This window comes from Heterocephalus glaber, unplaced genomic scaffold, assembly GCF_053883595.1.
Source record: "Heterocephalus glaber isolate CG9 unplaced genomic scaffold, H.glaber_assembly_v1.0 deba00001472, whole genome shotgun sequence".
In the NCBI taxonomy this organism is placed as follows: Eukaryota; Metazoa; Chordata; class Mammalia; order Rodentia; family Bathyergidae; genus Heterocephalus; species Heterocephalus glaber.
In genome coordinates this window covers 25,729,785-25,745,679 of record NW_028258315.1, presented here as the reverse complement: position 1 = coordinate 25,745,679, position 15,895 = coordinate 25,729,785, and the positions used below count along the sequence as shown (strand labels likewise).

General features: G+C 41.6%; 1 protein-coding gene across 3 annotated transcripts in view; it reads left to right on the top strand.

The window, feature by feature from the left end:
* Positions 1 to 15,895, top strand: part of Nup133 (nucleoporin 133) — a 58,256-nt gene that overhangs the window by 30,061 nt on the left and 12,300 nt on the right. For 2 of the 3 annotated variants that reach the window (XM_021266434.2, XM_004854688.4), the window contains 7 exons: positions 750 to 974; positions 4,638 to 4,760; positions 5,443 to 5,542; positions 6,160 to 6,411; positions 6,988 to 7,121; positions 9,729 to 9,887; positions 12,413 to 12,548. In XM_021266434.2, coding sequence (XP_021122093.2) covers positions 750 to 974; positions 4,638 to 4,760; positions 5,443 to 5,542; positions 6,160 to 6,411; positions 6,988 to 7,121; positions 9,729 to 9,887; positions 12,413 to 12,548 — 1,129 coding nt within the window. Of the gene's footprint in view, positions 1 to 749; positions 975 to 4,637; positions 4,761 to 5,442; positions 5,543 to 6,159; positions 6,412 to 6,987; positions 7,122 to 8,789; positions 9,592 to 9,728; positions 9,888 to 12,412; positions 12,549 to 15,895 lie in introns of those variants that run through there. The other variant, XM_021266436.2, reaches the window with a different exon arrangement.

Below are 15,895 nucleotides of genomic sequence, written 5' to 3'. Positions count from 1 at the left end.
ATATTACAGTCATTAAAAACTAAACATTATGAAAAATTCAGGTACTATCAAATTTAACGAGGTTCAAAGGGGTACCTGCTAGCATATAAATACTGCAGAAGCAGGTACAGAAGTAAATTAGAGAAAACAGGTTACTCATTAATGAAAAGAATTGTATTTTAATGTAGAAAATTACTCATTTATGTTTTGTCTTAGTTGCTTCCTAGTTCCTGGTACTATAATGTTTGATCAAGTTAAAACTCTTAGGAAAACTCCTCGACCATTGCTTCTCAGCCTTTTGGCTAAGATCAAGTGTAGGAAAACGCCTACACCATCGTGAACCACTAGAAATGGATGTCATTAAATCAGAAGTAGGAGGAGAAAGAACTGAAGACTCTATCTCTAAGACTTTTGGTTCAGAAATCAGCCTTTGGAGATGGAGGCTGCTGAGTTTCTAGTACCTAGAGGTCTGGAATCCAGATGAATTCATTGGTGTAGACAGAAAAGAACAATTTGGCCACTTTGATAACCATGAGCAGCAATTCAAGAAATTCAGTTGGACAGAGACAACAGTCATGAATAGAAATTGTAGGGGAACCCTGACAGGAACAGCTACACCTGAGGGGTGTTACTGTGTGTGTGCTGGGAACAGTTGAGAAGAGAGACAGCTATGGGTCTGTGGTGGGAGAGCCTGGGGCTGGAGGGAAAGGCATCACAGTTTGCATGTGGTTGTGAATGCTTACTGAGAACATGTGTCTGTCTTCGGTGAGGTTGGCTTGTTTGGGCGCCTGGACACCTCTCCAGTCAGAGGGACATTGATGGCAACCCGGCTGCTGCTGTGTGAGCACGCAGAAAAGCTGTCAGCCACCATCGCTCTCAAGAACCACCACTCACGGCTGCCAGACCTTGTGAATGCTGCCATTCTGATTACTCTGAACAAGAGAGGGTGTGACATCCCGGGCAGCCTGACTCCCGCAGACGTCTTCTTTCGTGAGGTCAGACTCATAATCATTTGTGCTTTCCTGGAGCTTTGCAGAGCTATAGTGTGTCTTTATCATCCCCAGGCAGGCCAGAGAGAGGACAGACTAAATCTTGAAATTTTAAGTTGCATTCTCTATTTTCTGCATGCTATCACTGAGAAGTGTCCCTTATTTTTTACCTGGTCTATACACAGAGCCTGAGGTTTTCTTTGTCTCTCCACATCCTCTCTGGGCTCTACCACAGGAAATTGGCGCCCTCAAGGGCTCCCTGCTCTCTGACCTCCTATGGGGTGTGAGAAGTGTGGGGCACTGCAGAAAGCAGAAGGTGGAGTAGCCATTCCCCCAGGTTCTTTACTTACCTGCATCCATAGCACACTGGCTGTGTCCAATTCAGGGACCCTGCTCCTGTCCAGCCTCCTGCCTCTGCAGTCTGGTACCTATTTCCTCTCCGTGCACTTCCTATGTAGGCTGGCAGTGCTCACCCAGGAGTGCCGTTCCTTCCCTCTGGGCCCTTAGTCTTACCCACAGCTCTGTGAGCAGCCCTTCCCCAGACCTCTCCTTAGCTCTCTGCTAAGGTCCTGCTTATAGCCTCAGTTTCCAAGCCAGGCTCATTTTCAGAGGAGTAGGAAACTCAGCTATAAACTTTGGAGGGAGAAAAGATTAAGATGTCAGCCAGCAGGTGGCAGCTGGACACTGTGTTAGCAATATAGTTCCTGTTTTTGTGTGATACCCCACAGCCTGGTGAGGTGGTGAGGCAGACTGTCCCCTTCCTTAGAGAAGTGGTGATCAAGCTTGATGCCAGTTTTCTGGACTAAGTCTGTGGAGCCGAGCTCTGAGCGCAGTCCTCAGCTCTGCTCTTGCATGTCCACAGCTCACTTCTGGAGGTTGTAGTCCTTTAAGTAGGACTGTCTTGTTTCCCTTTGCAGTGGTGTCTGATTTGGACACAGAGCCAGCTCTTCCCTCAGCTCTGAAATTTGGAATTTTCCTGTGCAATTGAGGAGCTCCTAGCTGACTCAAAATCCAGCTCCTCTAGCCTGGCTGTGTCCAGCATCTGACAGGCCTCCTTTTCTCAGTGTTTGATGTACCATAACCTAGGTTCAGGGTTTTTTTTTTAATTCCTCTCATAACTGCATTTAATTTAGGATTCTTCTTTATGTTTGTATTAGTTCCTAGGGAACAGGAGGAAAAGCTTATTTTATTTTATTTCATTTTATTTTATTTTGCAGTACTGAAGATGAACCCAGGAACCTCACACTAAGCTACATCCCCAGCCTTTTTTTTTAATTTTTTTATTTTGAGACAGAGTCTCACTAAATTGCACAGGCTGGGCACCAACTTGTGAGCCTTCTGCCTCAGCCTCCCAGAGGGCTGGGATTATAGGTGTATTCCACCATCCCTGGCTGCACTGTTTTTTTTATTTATTTATTTATTTATTTATTTATTTATTTATTTATTTATTTATTTATTTTGGTACCGGGGTTTGAACTCGGGACCTTGTGCTTGCAAGGCAGGCGGCAGAATCACTGAGCTAAATCCCTGGCCCACTTTTTTATTTTTTAATCTAGAAAATTTGTCAGAAATTTCGAAAAAGTACAGATAATCCACTCCTAATTTCCTGATCTAACAAGTCAAACTTTTGTCTTCTTTGGTCTTTATTTATACATAACTTTACATGGTAAAAGAAAGCTCATTGGTGACAGATTATTTGAAAGAACTGGGCAAGAGCCTGGTTTTTTTTTCTGCATTTGGATCAGAGGCTATAGCACAGCAGTTCATTCAGTATATGCACTCTTTCCTCTGAACTGAATAAGAAGGAAGGGTCTGGAAATTGTCACTTGGATACATAATTTATGAATAGTACTTTAGGAATGTTATACAGCAAACAAAAAGTGTGATTGGCTCTTTGAAAGAGCACTCTGCATAGAGATGTCCATGTTGAGCATGGTCCCCAGAGACTGAGTGTCTCTGGTGCGTGCTGATCCTCCGCTCTCCATGGTGACACTGCCCACCCCCATGACCACAAGGCCAAGGAGAGGTGGGAAGAAGGTTTGTGGTAATGCCACGAATGTACACATGTAAGGAATTATTTTTCCTTCTTTCCCTATCCATCCAGGTGAGGATGGCAAATTATTTGTGAAGGGTTATCAGCATTTGAAGAAGAGCTAGTAGTTAAGCCAAGTCAGTCTCAGATTGGTGGGCCTTATGGGGAGCAGTTTTAAATGTGGCAGTACTGTCACACAGAGCCTGCTTGGTGATGCCCTCCCCACTTTGCCTGTCTCCCATTTGGGAAGTTCCTGGAACCACTCAGAGTTCACTGCCTGAGGTGCAGGCTGTGTTGGCATGGCCTATGAGCAGTGTTTAAAACCACTGAGTGTACACGATAGACCAGAAGTGTTTCAGCATTTTATTTCCTTTTATAGTACTTCTTTTAGATTAGATAATCATTCCTTAGTATCCATAGGATCTTCATTCCAAGACCAGCACACCCTCCTCACAGATACCAAATCAAAAAGTTCTTTATATAAAATGGCATAGAATTTCAATATAAGTTTCTTTCTTTTTTTTTTTTTTTTTTGGTACTGGGGATTGAACTTGGCGCCTTGCACTTGTGAGCCAGGCTCCAGAGCCACTGAGCTAAATTTCCACTCCCTGCATATAACTTTCACATATCCTCCTGTATACTTTTTTTTTTTTTTTTTTGGTACCCGGGATTGAACTCAGGATCTTGGGCTTCTAAGGCAGGTGTGGTGCCACTGAACTAAATCCCTGGCCCTCCCCTAGTATTTTTAATCTGAGGTTGGTTGAATCCATAACCTATGGAACCCATGGATATGGAGAGCCAACTGATTGTGATTTCATTACATTTTTCATGTTAATGTATAAAAAGTTCTTACACATAATTTCACATATTAAATGTGTTGAAGGTTTCTGACTCGGACTTTTAGGATGCCTTTGATAACCTCAGAAATACACAAGAGAGAACAAGGCCTGCCAGGCAGACAGAGTGGTATTGTGTGGGCCAGGATTTACATGTGTACAAGACTTGTTCTATCTGCTAGTTTGTGTGCTTGTGAAGGATAGCAAGTCTGATGTCTTTATTCTGAATGCTCAGAACTGTCATACACACCAAATAAAAGGAAGAAGCTTAGCTGAGTCTGGAAACTAGGAATGAGTTTCAGTGCCTAAAGCTTATCTCCACGTGTTAATGACCAAAAAATAGAAGAATTAAAGTTATGTTTTTAGTTCATTATATTGTTATTGCTATTCTACAAACATGTCTGCTGTGTCTGAAGATGAGGAATTCCTCAAAGAGAAATTAAAAGTTTAAGTCATTCTAATCAGTTTGTTTATGGTCTTACATCATAAAGTAACATCATTTGTAGCCTAGTGCTATTTAAAGGTTCCATTAAGCACTAGTAAATAACAAATAATAAGTATTTGTTTTTTAGAGTATAAATTTTAAAAGCTACCTGATAATACCAGGTTTTAACTGCTTATAAGACATAGTTATTGATGTGCTCTGTTAAAATTTAGATTAGAATTCTCTTGGTTTTTACATTTATTATCACCATTAGCTGCCAATAAATTTTCTCCCATCTAATAATCACGATACAGCTTAATGAGTAGTCAGTCATTGCCAAGACCTTGTGGTAAGCAGTGGCCCCTGTCTGCCCACAGGTATCCCAGGTAGATACCATCTGTGAGTGTCTTCTGGATCACGAAGAGCAAGTTCTGAGGGATGCACCACTGGACTCTGTCGAATGGGCTGAGGTGGCGATCAACGTCAACACTATTCTCAAGGTGTGGCCTGACCTGGATGATAGCAGCCAGCTAGGAACCCAGAGCCAGGAGAGGAAGAAGTGGCTTCCTTTGTCCTGCTCTGAATTGCCAGTAGTTTATAAAGGCTTAGCCATTTGTTAACTCCAAAAAGTTAGAAAAATGTCATTCATTTTATCAGTCTGCTAACAAATATTTTGAATATTTAGCTTTGCAAATTATGAGTTTCTGTGATCCTGAGTTTCTTGTTTGGTAGAATAAACCTTTTATTTGGAGAGGGATGTTTCTATTGTTGCAAAAATATTAGTATTTATGCCTCTCTCCCACTCTCTTCTGCTCTGCTGCCCAGGCTGGCCTTGAATTCCTGGGCTCAAGCAAACCTTCCTCTTCAGCCTTCCAGGTGCTTACAGGCCTGTGCCACCATGCCCAACTTCTAGTTTTTAATTCCTGAAAATTTGCTTTTTACATTATTAAAATGCTTTAATTTTAGCCTTTAGACTTTATAGTTCTGGGTTTCCTGCTTTGGTTATTAAACTTTTCCAAAATTGAAGTCAAATTGTAAAATAAAACAAATTTCAGAAGCAAGAAAGACCAAACAATATTTAGTATTTTCCTTATCAGTAGACTTTAGGTTTCAGACTGTCTTCAGGAACATGGTGATTTATTGCTTCCCACTTGTGTGAGATTATGCATTTTATTTTCCCAGGATATGCTGCAAGCTGCTAATCACTATCGCCAAAACAGAAACTCCTTGTATAGAAGAGAAGAACCACCAAGAAAAGAGCCTGAGTACATTCCATGGACAGGTAATACACTGTTGTATTAAGAGTCTACTCTAGGGCCGGGGATTTACCTCAGTGGTTCCACCACCTGCCTCGCAAACTAAGGACCCGAGTTCAATCCCCGGTACCAAAAAAAAAACCAAAAAAAAGTCTACTCTAAAATAGAGTTCTAATAGCCCGTCATGTTTGGAAGCTATTACTCCCCTAGGGCAGGTTTGTGAGTAAAATGAGAAAAAACTTCAGTGTCCTGTCTGATGCAGGCAGTTCTTGTCAATATCACTTTAATCCTTTGGCTAATGGAGTTTCCTATTTGACTGATACTTTTTATGCATCTACTAGGTTTTAATATAAATAGTAAAAGCAGGTCTTGACCCTGGAGGAATGGGCTATATTTTATGTTGATTTAAGGTCACAGAGTAACTGGGGAAGCATTGAAGGGATTTAGGAGGAAGCGTCCCACTTACCAGACTGAACTGAGGAAATCTCCACAGAGAAGAAGGGTTCAAGCAGGGCAGGCAGGGTCACCTGAACGCTGATTTGTTTTTCAGTAGCACTGAAGAGACATTAGTCTTCAGGCATTTGATCTTTCCCTACCCATCATGGAACCCTTCCTTACTGAGTTACCCTGTGTGACTTCACAGCCACAAGCAGTCCCACTGGCATCCGAACAGCAATAGTCCGCCAGCACGGGGTCATCCTGAAGACGGTTTACCCGCAGGTGGACAGCCACCTCCGGAACACCTTGACAGAGCAGCTGGTCATGCTGATCGACTGCTTCCTGGATAGTTACGTTTCACAGTTGAAGTCCCTAGACAAGTCCAGTGATCAAGAAAGATATGACAACCTAGAAATGGAATACCAGCGGAAAAGATCAGAACTCTTGTCTGCTCTGCGTAAGTACACGATGTTTAGCAAGGGCTACAGCTTTGTGAGTTTGCAGAACGAATGAAGGGGCTACACAGCTGAAGTAGTGTAGTCACTGTAGCAGGATTAATTCAGCCATAGCCACGAGCTTAAAGTGAAGCAAATAGATACAGCTTTGTGTTCCTTTATTGAGCCTTTTTTCAGTACTTACTGGGTACTAAAAAAGTGAATAAATTAACCCGGGGAGACTTCCCCTGAAAGCCCAGCATTGCTGGCCTTAACATGAATAAGCAGAGTCTGGTAAGGGCTGGCAGAGGGTGTAGGTGGTGCAGTATGGTAGTCAGCACATTCCTGTCCAGGCCAGGCTCAGGTACACAGAGGAAGAACATTGTGTCTGGGGAGCAGTGATGAAGCAGTGGACTGTCTGCATCTTTACCAGGTGTATCTGGGTGTGAAGCCAAATGGTAGTCACTGAGAAGGTTCTCATTTCATTAATTACTCTTAGTATAAAACATGAATAAAAGTAAAATTTCAAGTAAAGTTTTGTATTATGTATTTTAAGTTTTGACAGCAGGATTTTTTTTCCCATTGGTTCTCACTTTCAGTCACACTAGGCCAGTACCCATGTGCTGCTTCTCTGGCGGAGAAGTACTGTGACTTTGACATCTTGGTACAGATGTGCGAGCAGATGGACAACCAGACCAGACTGCAGCGCTACATGACCCAGTTTGCTGATCAGGTCAGGACACTGGGTACATGGGTGGTGGGTCGTGCTGTGGTGAGGGTTTGCCTCTTGCTGGGGCTTTGGAGGTGAAACTCCCAATTTTTTGTAGTTAACGTAGATAAGAAGATACTGATTTGCATGTTAAGTTTAAGTTGGCAGATGGCTCTTTATGTGTAAATATTACTGAGAGATTCTCTGGCCTTTGCAAAATGCTAAACCTTTCCCTTATGTTCTTATTTAATTGTGATGAGAGCATTCATACACAGGGACACGGGAGATGTCGGGTTTGAACCAAAAACCCTGGGGGCAGAGGATGGTGCTCATAAAGAACTCAAATTGGCACACAACTGCAACTCCTTTCTTCTTGGGTTTGACATCACTTCAGATTTTTAAATGAAGTTCCCATTTTGGCACTGTTGCAGTGATTTAGGTTGCTCCTTAAGCCCATTTTATTCAATGAGTCGAGTATGGTATAAAAGCTGATTTTTTTTCCTACCAAGAAAATAATACTGTCTAAAATTCAGGAAACCCATATACACAAAAACAAGCTCATAATTCCACCACCCAGAGAGAAGCCTTCTAAATACTGGATTTTTATTCTTCCAGTTTTCTACTCCACATCATAAATAAGCATGCTTTGTCAACTGCTTTTTTTCACATACTACGTCTCAGACATGTGTCTGTCTCATTAAATAGTCCTCAGCAGTGTTGTTGTTGTTGTTGTTGTTTGAGACAGGATCTCTTTATGTAGTTTAGGCTGGCCTTGATTTCACTATGTAGCCCTGGCTGGCCTTGAACCCATTGATCTTCCATCCTCAGCCTCCTGAGTGCTGGGGTTACAGGTGTGCGCCACCACGCCTGGTTACAGCAGCATCGTTAGTAGCATGACGGTATTTTATTAACTGATTTCATGTCATCAGTACCCAGTTCTTGGACCTGGCCTATCCAGTATTCTACAGTAGTGCTAAACTAAATACTTCTGACTAGTCATGATTTAAAATTTTTTTAAGGGTTCTAGTCATCAAGTTTTCTTTCTTTTTATTCATTAAGTTTATTGTTACATTTTAGGTATACATTATGGTGACATTCATCATTGGGAATTTGTACCTTTACATGATATATCTTGGTTCTTATTTTTTCCCCATTCCCCTGCCCCCCCTTCAACCCCTCCACCCCTCCCTATTTACAAAGACTTTGTTTCCAGTTTTTCTCATATTTATTCCTTTCCCTTGGTTATCAATTTTCTCTCCATTTTTGCTTTTTTTTTTCTTTAGCAGATTTAATGGTTATTTTTGTGCTAACTTCACACATTCTTGGGTCTGCTTCAGTTGCCTATTTAAATTTTTTCCTTTTCTTTTTTGTCTCTTGAGACGGTCTTGCCCTATAGCCCAGACTGGGCTTGAGCTCTCAGTCTTACCTCAGCCTCCTGTGTGTTGGGATTAGAGGCATGCACCACCACACTTGGCTTGGATACTTACTTATGTTGCTTATTAGTCAGGGTTTCCTGCTTTTTACATGTCATCCCCCCGCCCCCACTTTCCGGTACCAGGGACTGAACTCGAGACCTTGCGCTTGCCAGGCAGACACAGTGCCGTTGAGCTGCATCCCCGGCCCAAATTGTGTTTTGGGTGTTATTTATTAAAGAAACTATGGGAATGGAAATGGATGTTCTTTTCCTCCTAGGAGGGTCGCCGTTCCTCTCCCTCTCAGGCAGGTCAGCTGAGAGGCAGATCACTTGTGCATCAGAAATGGAGATGGGCCAGCACTTGTCTCAGCTTTTGTCACGCCTTTTGCTGCTGACCTCAGTTCTTTTGAAGAAGTTCCTGTGTTTGCAGCAGGACCCTGCATTGGTGCAGGTATCTCCTAAACTCAGACTACAGGGCCTCTCAGCCTCTTCTCTAGTTCCACCTTCGCAGCAGCCCAACGCTCAGCATGAGTCCTGAAGGGCCTCCCCAGATTCCGATGTATCTCCCAGTGCACACGGCCGGCTCCACAGCACTGCCCCTGGAGGTCTCTTGTTCTTGGTCATCTCAGTCTCGGTGCTGTCCAGTAGACAGAGATGTTGCTTATATGTTGTCCAAAAGGAGGAGGTGCTGCCCACATGTGGCAATTGAGGGGTGGTCATTGTGCCTGAGGAACTGAATTTTTAATGTTATTAGTTTAAATAACAACATGCAGCTGATGATCATGAGCGACATTCCTTTTGAACTTGAGACGAATTAGAAGTATAGGAGTCATTTGCTCCATGTGGGAATATATTCTAATAATATGTAACAATATACAGTGGACCCTCAAGTTACGACCTGACATATGAACAACTTGGATTAATTAGGTTAATGAAGATTCATCTGCCTCTTGTTATGTATAGCATGTACCCATGTAAACATCCAGATCTCAGCTGTATTGACTTACAACCAACTTGAGTTACAACCAGCCCTCAGGAACCAATCAAGTTCTAAGACAAGGGTTCATTGTATATTCCTATAACAATATAGGAAATTATTGTTTGAAAGATTTCCACTTGGCATCTTTGGAAGATATTTAGTATTCCACTAATAAGAAATGTATTTTTAAAAGATATATTACTAAATATTAATGGATTCTTGGTTTTGTTATTTGTAGAATTTTTCAGACTTTCTCTTTCGTTGGTATCTGGAAAAGGGAAAGCGGGGCAAATTATTATCTCAGCCCCTGTCTCAACATGGACAGCTGGCAAATTTTTTGCAAGCTCATGAACATCTCAGCTGGTTACATGAAATTAGTAACAAAGAATTAGTAAAGGTAAGAAAAATTCAGTTATATGAAGCTCATGTGTGTAATTTAAGTATTAGTTTGGCTTTTAGTAATTAAAATGTTATGTCTAGCTGTACATAATAAGGGGTTAATATCTAAACTACACAAAGAACTCAACAAAATACCAAGAAAATAGCCCAATTAAAAAATGAGCTAGGGAGCAGGGATTTAGCTCAGTAGTTCTGCTGCTTGCCTCACAAGTGCAGGGTCCTGAGTTCAATCCCTGGTACAACCCCCCCCCCCCCCCGCCCAAATGAGCTAAGACCTGAGCAGACATTTCTCAAAAGATGAACAAATAAGTGGACATGATGGCACATGCCTATAATCCTAGCACTTGGGAAGCTGAGACAGGAGGATTGCTGTAAGTTTGAGACCAGCCTGGGTCACATAGTGAGTTTACCAGCCTGGACTACACAGTGAGACCCTGTCTCAAAAATCTACCAAAAAAAAGTGAACAAATAGCCAACAGATACACAGAAGTTTTTCTCAACATTAGTGGTTAAGATTATGCAAATTAAAACCACCATGAGATCTCACCTTATACCTGTCAGAATGGCTTTAATGAAAAAGATGAATGATAACTGTTACACCCAGTGAGAGAGAACCAACCAGAGACCGATATTAAATCCACACAGGAGTTTATTACCGGCCGGGACCCAAGCCGAGCATCGGACTCAAGCCCCAACTAGGGGGAGACAAACATGTTTTATACACCTTTGAGGCCAACAGTTTTTAGGCCCCCCTCATGGGATAGAACTAGCAAAGCAAGCAGAAGGTACAGAAGCGGAATGTCCTGCTATTAGAACATATGTCTAAAGGGCAGGAAGGTGGGTCAAGCAGCAATATGGAGTCTGTCTTGTTAACTAGGGTCCTTTAATAACAAACATTGGTGAGGATGTGGATAAAAGGGAACCCTTGCACACTATTGATGGGAATGTAACGTAGTTCAGCCATTAGGGAAAACTGCATGGAGGTTCTGCAGAAAGCTAGAAATAGAAATACCATCTGCCCCAGCAGCCTTACTTCTGGATATATATATATATATATATCCAGACAATGTGAAATTAGTGTCTGAGAGACCGCTGCACACCCATGTTCATGTGGCACTATTCATAGTAGCCCACTTAAGGACTCAGGCAGAGTGTTAGTGAGTGAACGGATAATCAAGATGTGGTATGTATACACGTACACAATAGAATACTGCTTGGCCTTTAAATAGAAGGAAATTCTGCCAATTGCAACAACATGGGTGAACTTAGAGGACATTGTGTTCTGTGAAGTAAGCCAGGCAGAGTGACATATATTGCATGGTCTCAATTACATGTGGCATCTGAGACAGTCAGACTCAGAAGGTGGTTACAGAGGCTGAGTGGGGGAGTGGGGGAGTAGGGGAGATGTTGGTCAAAGAGCAGAGTTTCGGGTAGGTAGGGAAGAAGGTGACTATAGTTAATAATAATGTCATACATGGGGCCGGGGATTTAGCTCAGTGGTTCTGCCGCCTGCCTCGAGAGTGCAAAGTCCCGAGTTTGATCCCCGGTACCAAAAAACAAACAAACAAAATTAAAAAAAAACAAAAACAAACCCTAGGGCTGGGGATTTAGCTCAATGGTTCTACCGTCTGCCTCACAAGTGGAAGGACCTGAGTTCAATCCCCGGTACCAAAAAAACAAAAACAAAAAAAAACAAACAAAAAATAATAGTGTCATGTATTTCAAACCTGCTTAAGGAGTAAATTTCAGTTATTATCACCACCAAAAAGTTCTTGCAGTGATAGATGCTAATTAACTTTATTTAATCGTTCCACATTGTATGCTTTGGACTCCATAAAAATACACAATTATGACAACCTATACTAGTTTTTTAAAAATTGAAGAGACACTGCTTATAGATTATCAAAATGTCTATCTCTTCCTAGTCTGTCCCATAATTTGAATAGAGCATTCTTGAATTATGATCACATCTAATATCTCAGAATATATAGGCCATTGTGCTTTGGCTGCTATTGTAATAAAATAAAGCACAAACATTGTACTAAGATGTATATATATATAATAGTCATTGGCCTGTTATTGTAAGGAACACATTCTTGTATGAAAAATACGCAAAACGGGCCGGGGGTTTAGCTCAGTGGTTTCGCTGCCTGTTGTACAAGTGCAAGGACCTGAGTTCGATCCCCAGTACCAAAAAAAAAAAAAAACAGAGCTATGCAAAAATACTCAAAATATGAGTAAAAATAATGAAGAAACTAATTTTAAAGTGTGTTCTTGACAGGGTAACTGGGTAAATATGGAATTGTTATAAAGCATATGTCTTATACGTGTCTTTTGCCCCATAATTAGTGTATGTGGTTGAGATTTTATTGTGCACTTACCTCGGTGTCAGGTTTACTAATCATCAGTGTGACTTTGTTGATATAGCTTAGGGGGAGAAAACAAGTTTGCAGTGTACTTACCCTTCACTTCAAGGCTGTGTTGGTACAGGATCTTACAGTTTGCATGTTTTGTTTTTTGTAGGCTCATGCAACACTTTTGAGTTTGGCAAATATGGAAACTCGTTACTTTGCAAAGAAAAAAACCCTTCTTGGCTTGAGTAAATTGGCTGCATTAGCTTCAGACCTTTCAGAGGATGCACTGCAAGAAAAAATCGAAGGTAAAACAGTTTGCACAAGAGGACCTAATGCCTTGGTCAGGCCATGAGCCATCTCTCATGGTGTGCCTATCAGCATCTCTGCTGTAGGAAGAATGGCCTTTATTCAACCTCCATGCATAGTTAATCGATTATGTACTTTTTTTTTTTTGGTACCGGGGATGGAACTCGGGTCCTTGCCCTTGCAAGGCAGGTGGCAGAACCACTGAGCTAAATCCCTGGCCCTCAATTATGTACTTTTTTTTGAGACAGGGTCTCACTAATTTGCCCAGGTTTGCCTAGAACTTGTGATCTTCCTGCCTCAGCTTCCTGAGTAGCTGGGATTACAGGCATGTGCTAACCTGAATAGCACACAGTGTTTTGTGTGTGTGTGTGTGTGTGTGTGTGTGTGTGTGTATATTTTTTTTTTTTTAAAGAGAAAACCAATTTGTATTTTAAGTAATTCCTAAAGAATAACTTGAAATGATTTTAATTATATAGTTTAGTATTCTAAGTTAAAATAACTGCAAAGAAATCCTGACCTTTACACACAGGGCTGTTGTGGGTAGTGGTATTGGTATGTAATCCTAAGAATGGGCCACTGAGCTAAATCCCCGGCCCTACATGATGTATCTTGGTTCTTATTTTTTCCCCATTCCCTGTCCTCCTTTCCCTATTTACAAAGCCCTTGTTTCCATTTTTTTCCTTTTCTCATAATTTTTCCTTTCCCTTCTTTCCTTTCCCCTTCCTCTCCCACTTCCCCTCCCCCTTTGGACCTTTTCTCCCTATTTCAAATTATCAATTATTTGTTTTAATCATTTTAATTCTTATTTACACTTTCAGTTTCTCACCCCAGAGAAACTGTTTGGTATTTACACATGCATGTCCCTGTTAAGCGTTTGAATTGGAGATAATCAGATAGAATCTGATTTTTTTCTTTTCATTTTGTTTTTTTAGTGTGAGGGACTGACCCAGGCCTTCACACCAAACTACATCTCCAGCCCCAGCCCATTTTTATTTTTTATTTTGAGATGAGGTCTTGCTAAGTTGTCCGGGCTGGGTTCAAACTTGTGATCCTCCTATCTTCGTTGGGATTATAGCATGCGCCACAATGCCTGGCAGAATCTGATTTTTTTTTTTTTAAATGTGTTGGCTCTTTCTAGTGAAAGCACCTGGCCCAATACCATGGGTACACCTGATGGTGTTTGGTTTTTCGCCACCAGTTTCCACTGAAAGGGCATATGCCCAAACGAAGAGATGACTTTGGAGAGTCCTGTTGGTCCAGAAAGCAGCATATCGACACTGAGACCTTGAACACAAGAGCCCTGAATATAGCTCCCCCTGACCGGGGTCAATATAATTGACCGACAGGAGCAAGGGTGCTAAAGGATTTTATATCACAGGTTTTTTGTTTTCTTTTTGTCACTACTGAGGATCAAAGTCCAGACCTACACATGCTAAGCAAGTACTCTATCATGAGTTTTACTGCATTTCATAGTTTATGAAAGAAAAACCCGTGAATCTACAGTGATAACCAGAATAGAAGAGGGTCAGTGAAATGCCTCTTTACAAAAGAATGACAGCTAATAAATGTGGAAAGGCATGGTGGGAGTTGCCATTTTGCAACCACAGTGAATAGTTGGTCTTCAGAAGATGGTAGAATGAGTCAGGAATGGTAATGCAGATGGATTGCAAGTTCTAGGCCAGCCTGGATAACATAGTGAGGCCCTGTCACACGTGTAAAAAAGATGCTGGAACTATGGAGTTTGGGACTGGGGGAGCAGATATTCCCATGTTTTTAGAGTATCAGTATATAGAACTAATGCACCAGGCCAGTCTCAAGCCAGATCCACATTTCATTCTTCTTGGAGTGAGTAGCATGCAGCATCCACAGCACCTGTGCTGTGTTCTTGCCAGTGTTCTGAGAGACTCCAGATCTAACCACAAGAGAACACTCAGATATATCCTAATAGTGGAAGACAGGTGGCTTTACATCAGATGAGTTTAAGAGAAACACGCACACACCCCATGCTATGCGAGGTTCTTGGTTGGATTTCAGATCAGCCTTCAAATTCCCAAGGCAGCTCTAATGAATATTAATGGGACAACTGAGAAAGTTTAACTATGTTTGATTTAAATAATATTTCCCATGTTGATGCTGAATTCTTTCAACCTGATCATATTGTAGATAAATGTCTTTATTCTTGGGAGATATGTTCTAAAGTGTTTGGGGAATGAACTGTCATATCTGCAGCTTCGACATGATGAGGGAAAGGAGGGAGAGGTAAACCAGAGCGCCTAAATGTTCTCAGCAGGTGGCAAGATAGAAGACATACAGTGCAAGCCAGATTCTTTAAAAATTTCCTGTAGATTTGGAATTTTTTCAAAATAAGGAATCTCTGCTCTTTGGTCAAGTGTGAAGTATATGCAGATAATGGATTTTTGGTTGCATGTCTTAGGCACAGAGTCCAGCCTTTGAGGTCTGTTCAGATGATTCTGCTGTCTTTTTTTTTTTTCTTTGAAGGAGTAGATGTAGTAGGAAGAAAAAGAATTTGGATAGATCTGGTTTCACATATTTTCTTCAGACCTTATTAGCTTTGTGAAGTTGGATATTTGGTTTATTGTCCTGAGCCTTAGTTTTTTCCTTTATAAAAGTAGTTTTAAAAGTTGAGGATAGGGCTGGGGACTTAGCTCAGTGGTTCCGCTGCCTGCCTTGTAAGGGCAAGGTCCCAAGTTTGATCCCCAGTACCAGTATCAAAAAAAAAAATGAGGATAACCAGGCATGGTGGTGCATGCTTGTAATCCCAGCACTCAGGAGGCTGAGGCAGGAGAATCACCATGAGTTTGAGGACAGCCTGAACTACATAGTGAGACCCTGTCTCAAAAAAACCAAAAACTTGAGGATACTCTGTATTCCTTGAGAATAATGACTTCCATATACTAAGTATTCAAATCGCAGGTACCAGCATTTAGCTTTTATTATTAAAATTAATTTCTTTGTTTGGGAATCTTCCTTCACTCTCTTTTTTTTTGGTACCAGGGATCGAACTTGGGTCCTTGCTCTTGCAAGGCAGGCGCCAGAACCACTGAGCTAAATCCCCGGCCCCTCACTCTCTTTTTTTGTGCTGGTGATGCCTCCTTCTAGGGAAAGCCTCTCTTCAAGCCAGCTGCTGGCCTAGGAGAGAAGGCCATAATGAGCCTCAGAGATTACAGTATTTTAACCCAGGACTTGATTATTCCTTGTTTTCCCCAGATATCACTGGAGCTCTGGTATCACTTAGCTTTTGCCTTCTCTCTTTTTTTTTTTTTTTTTTTTTGTACTGGGGATCGAACTCAGGACCTTGCACTTTCGAGGCAGGCGCGGTGCCGCG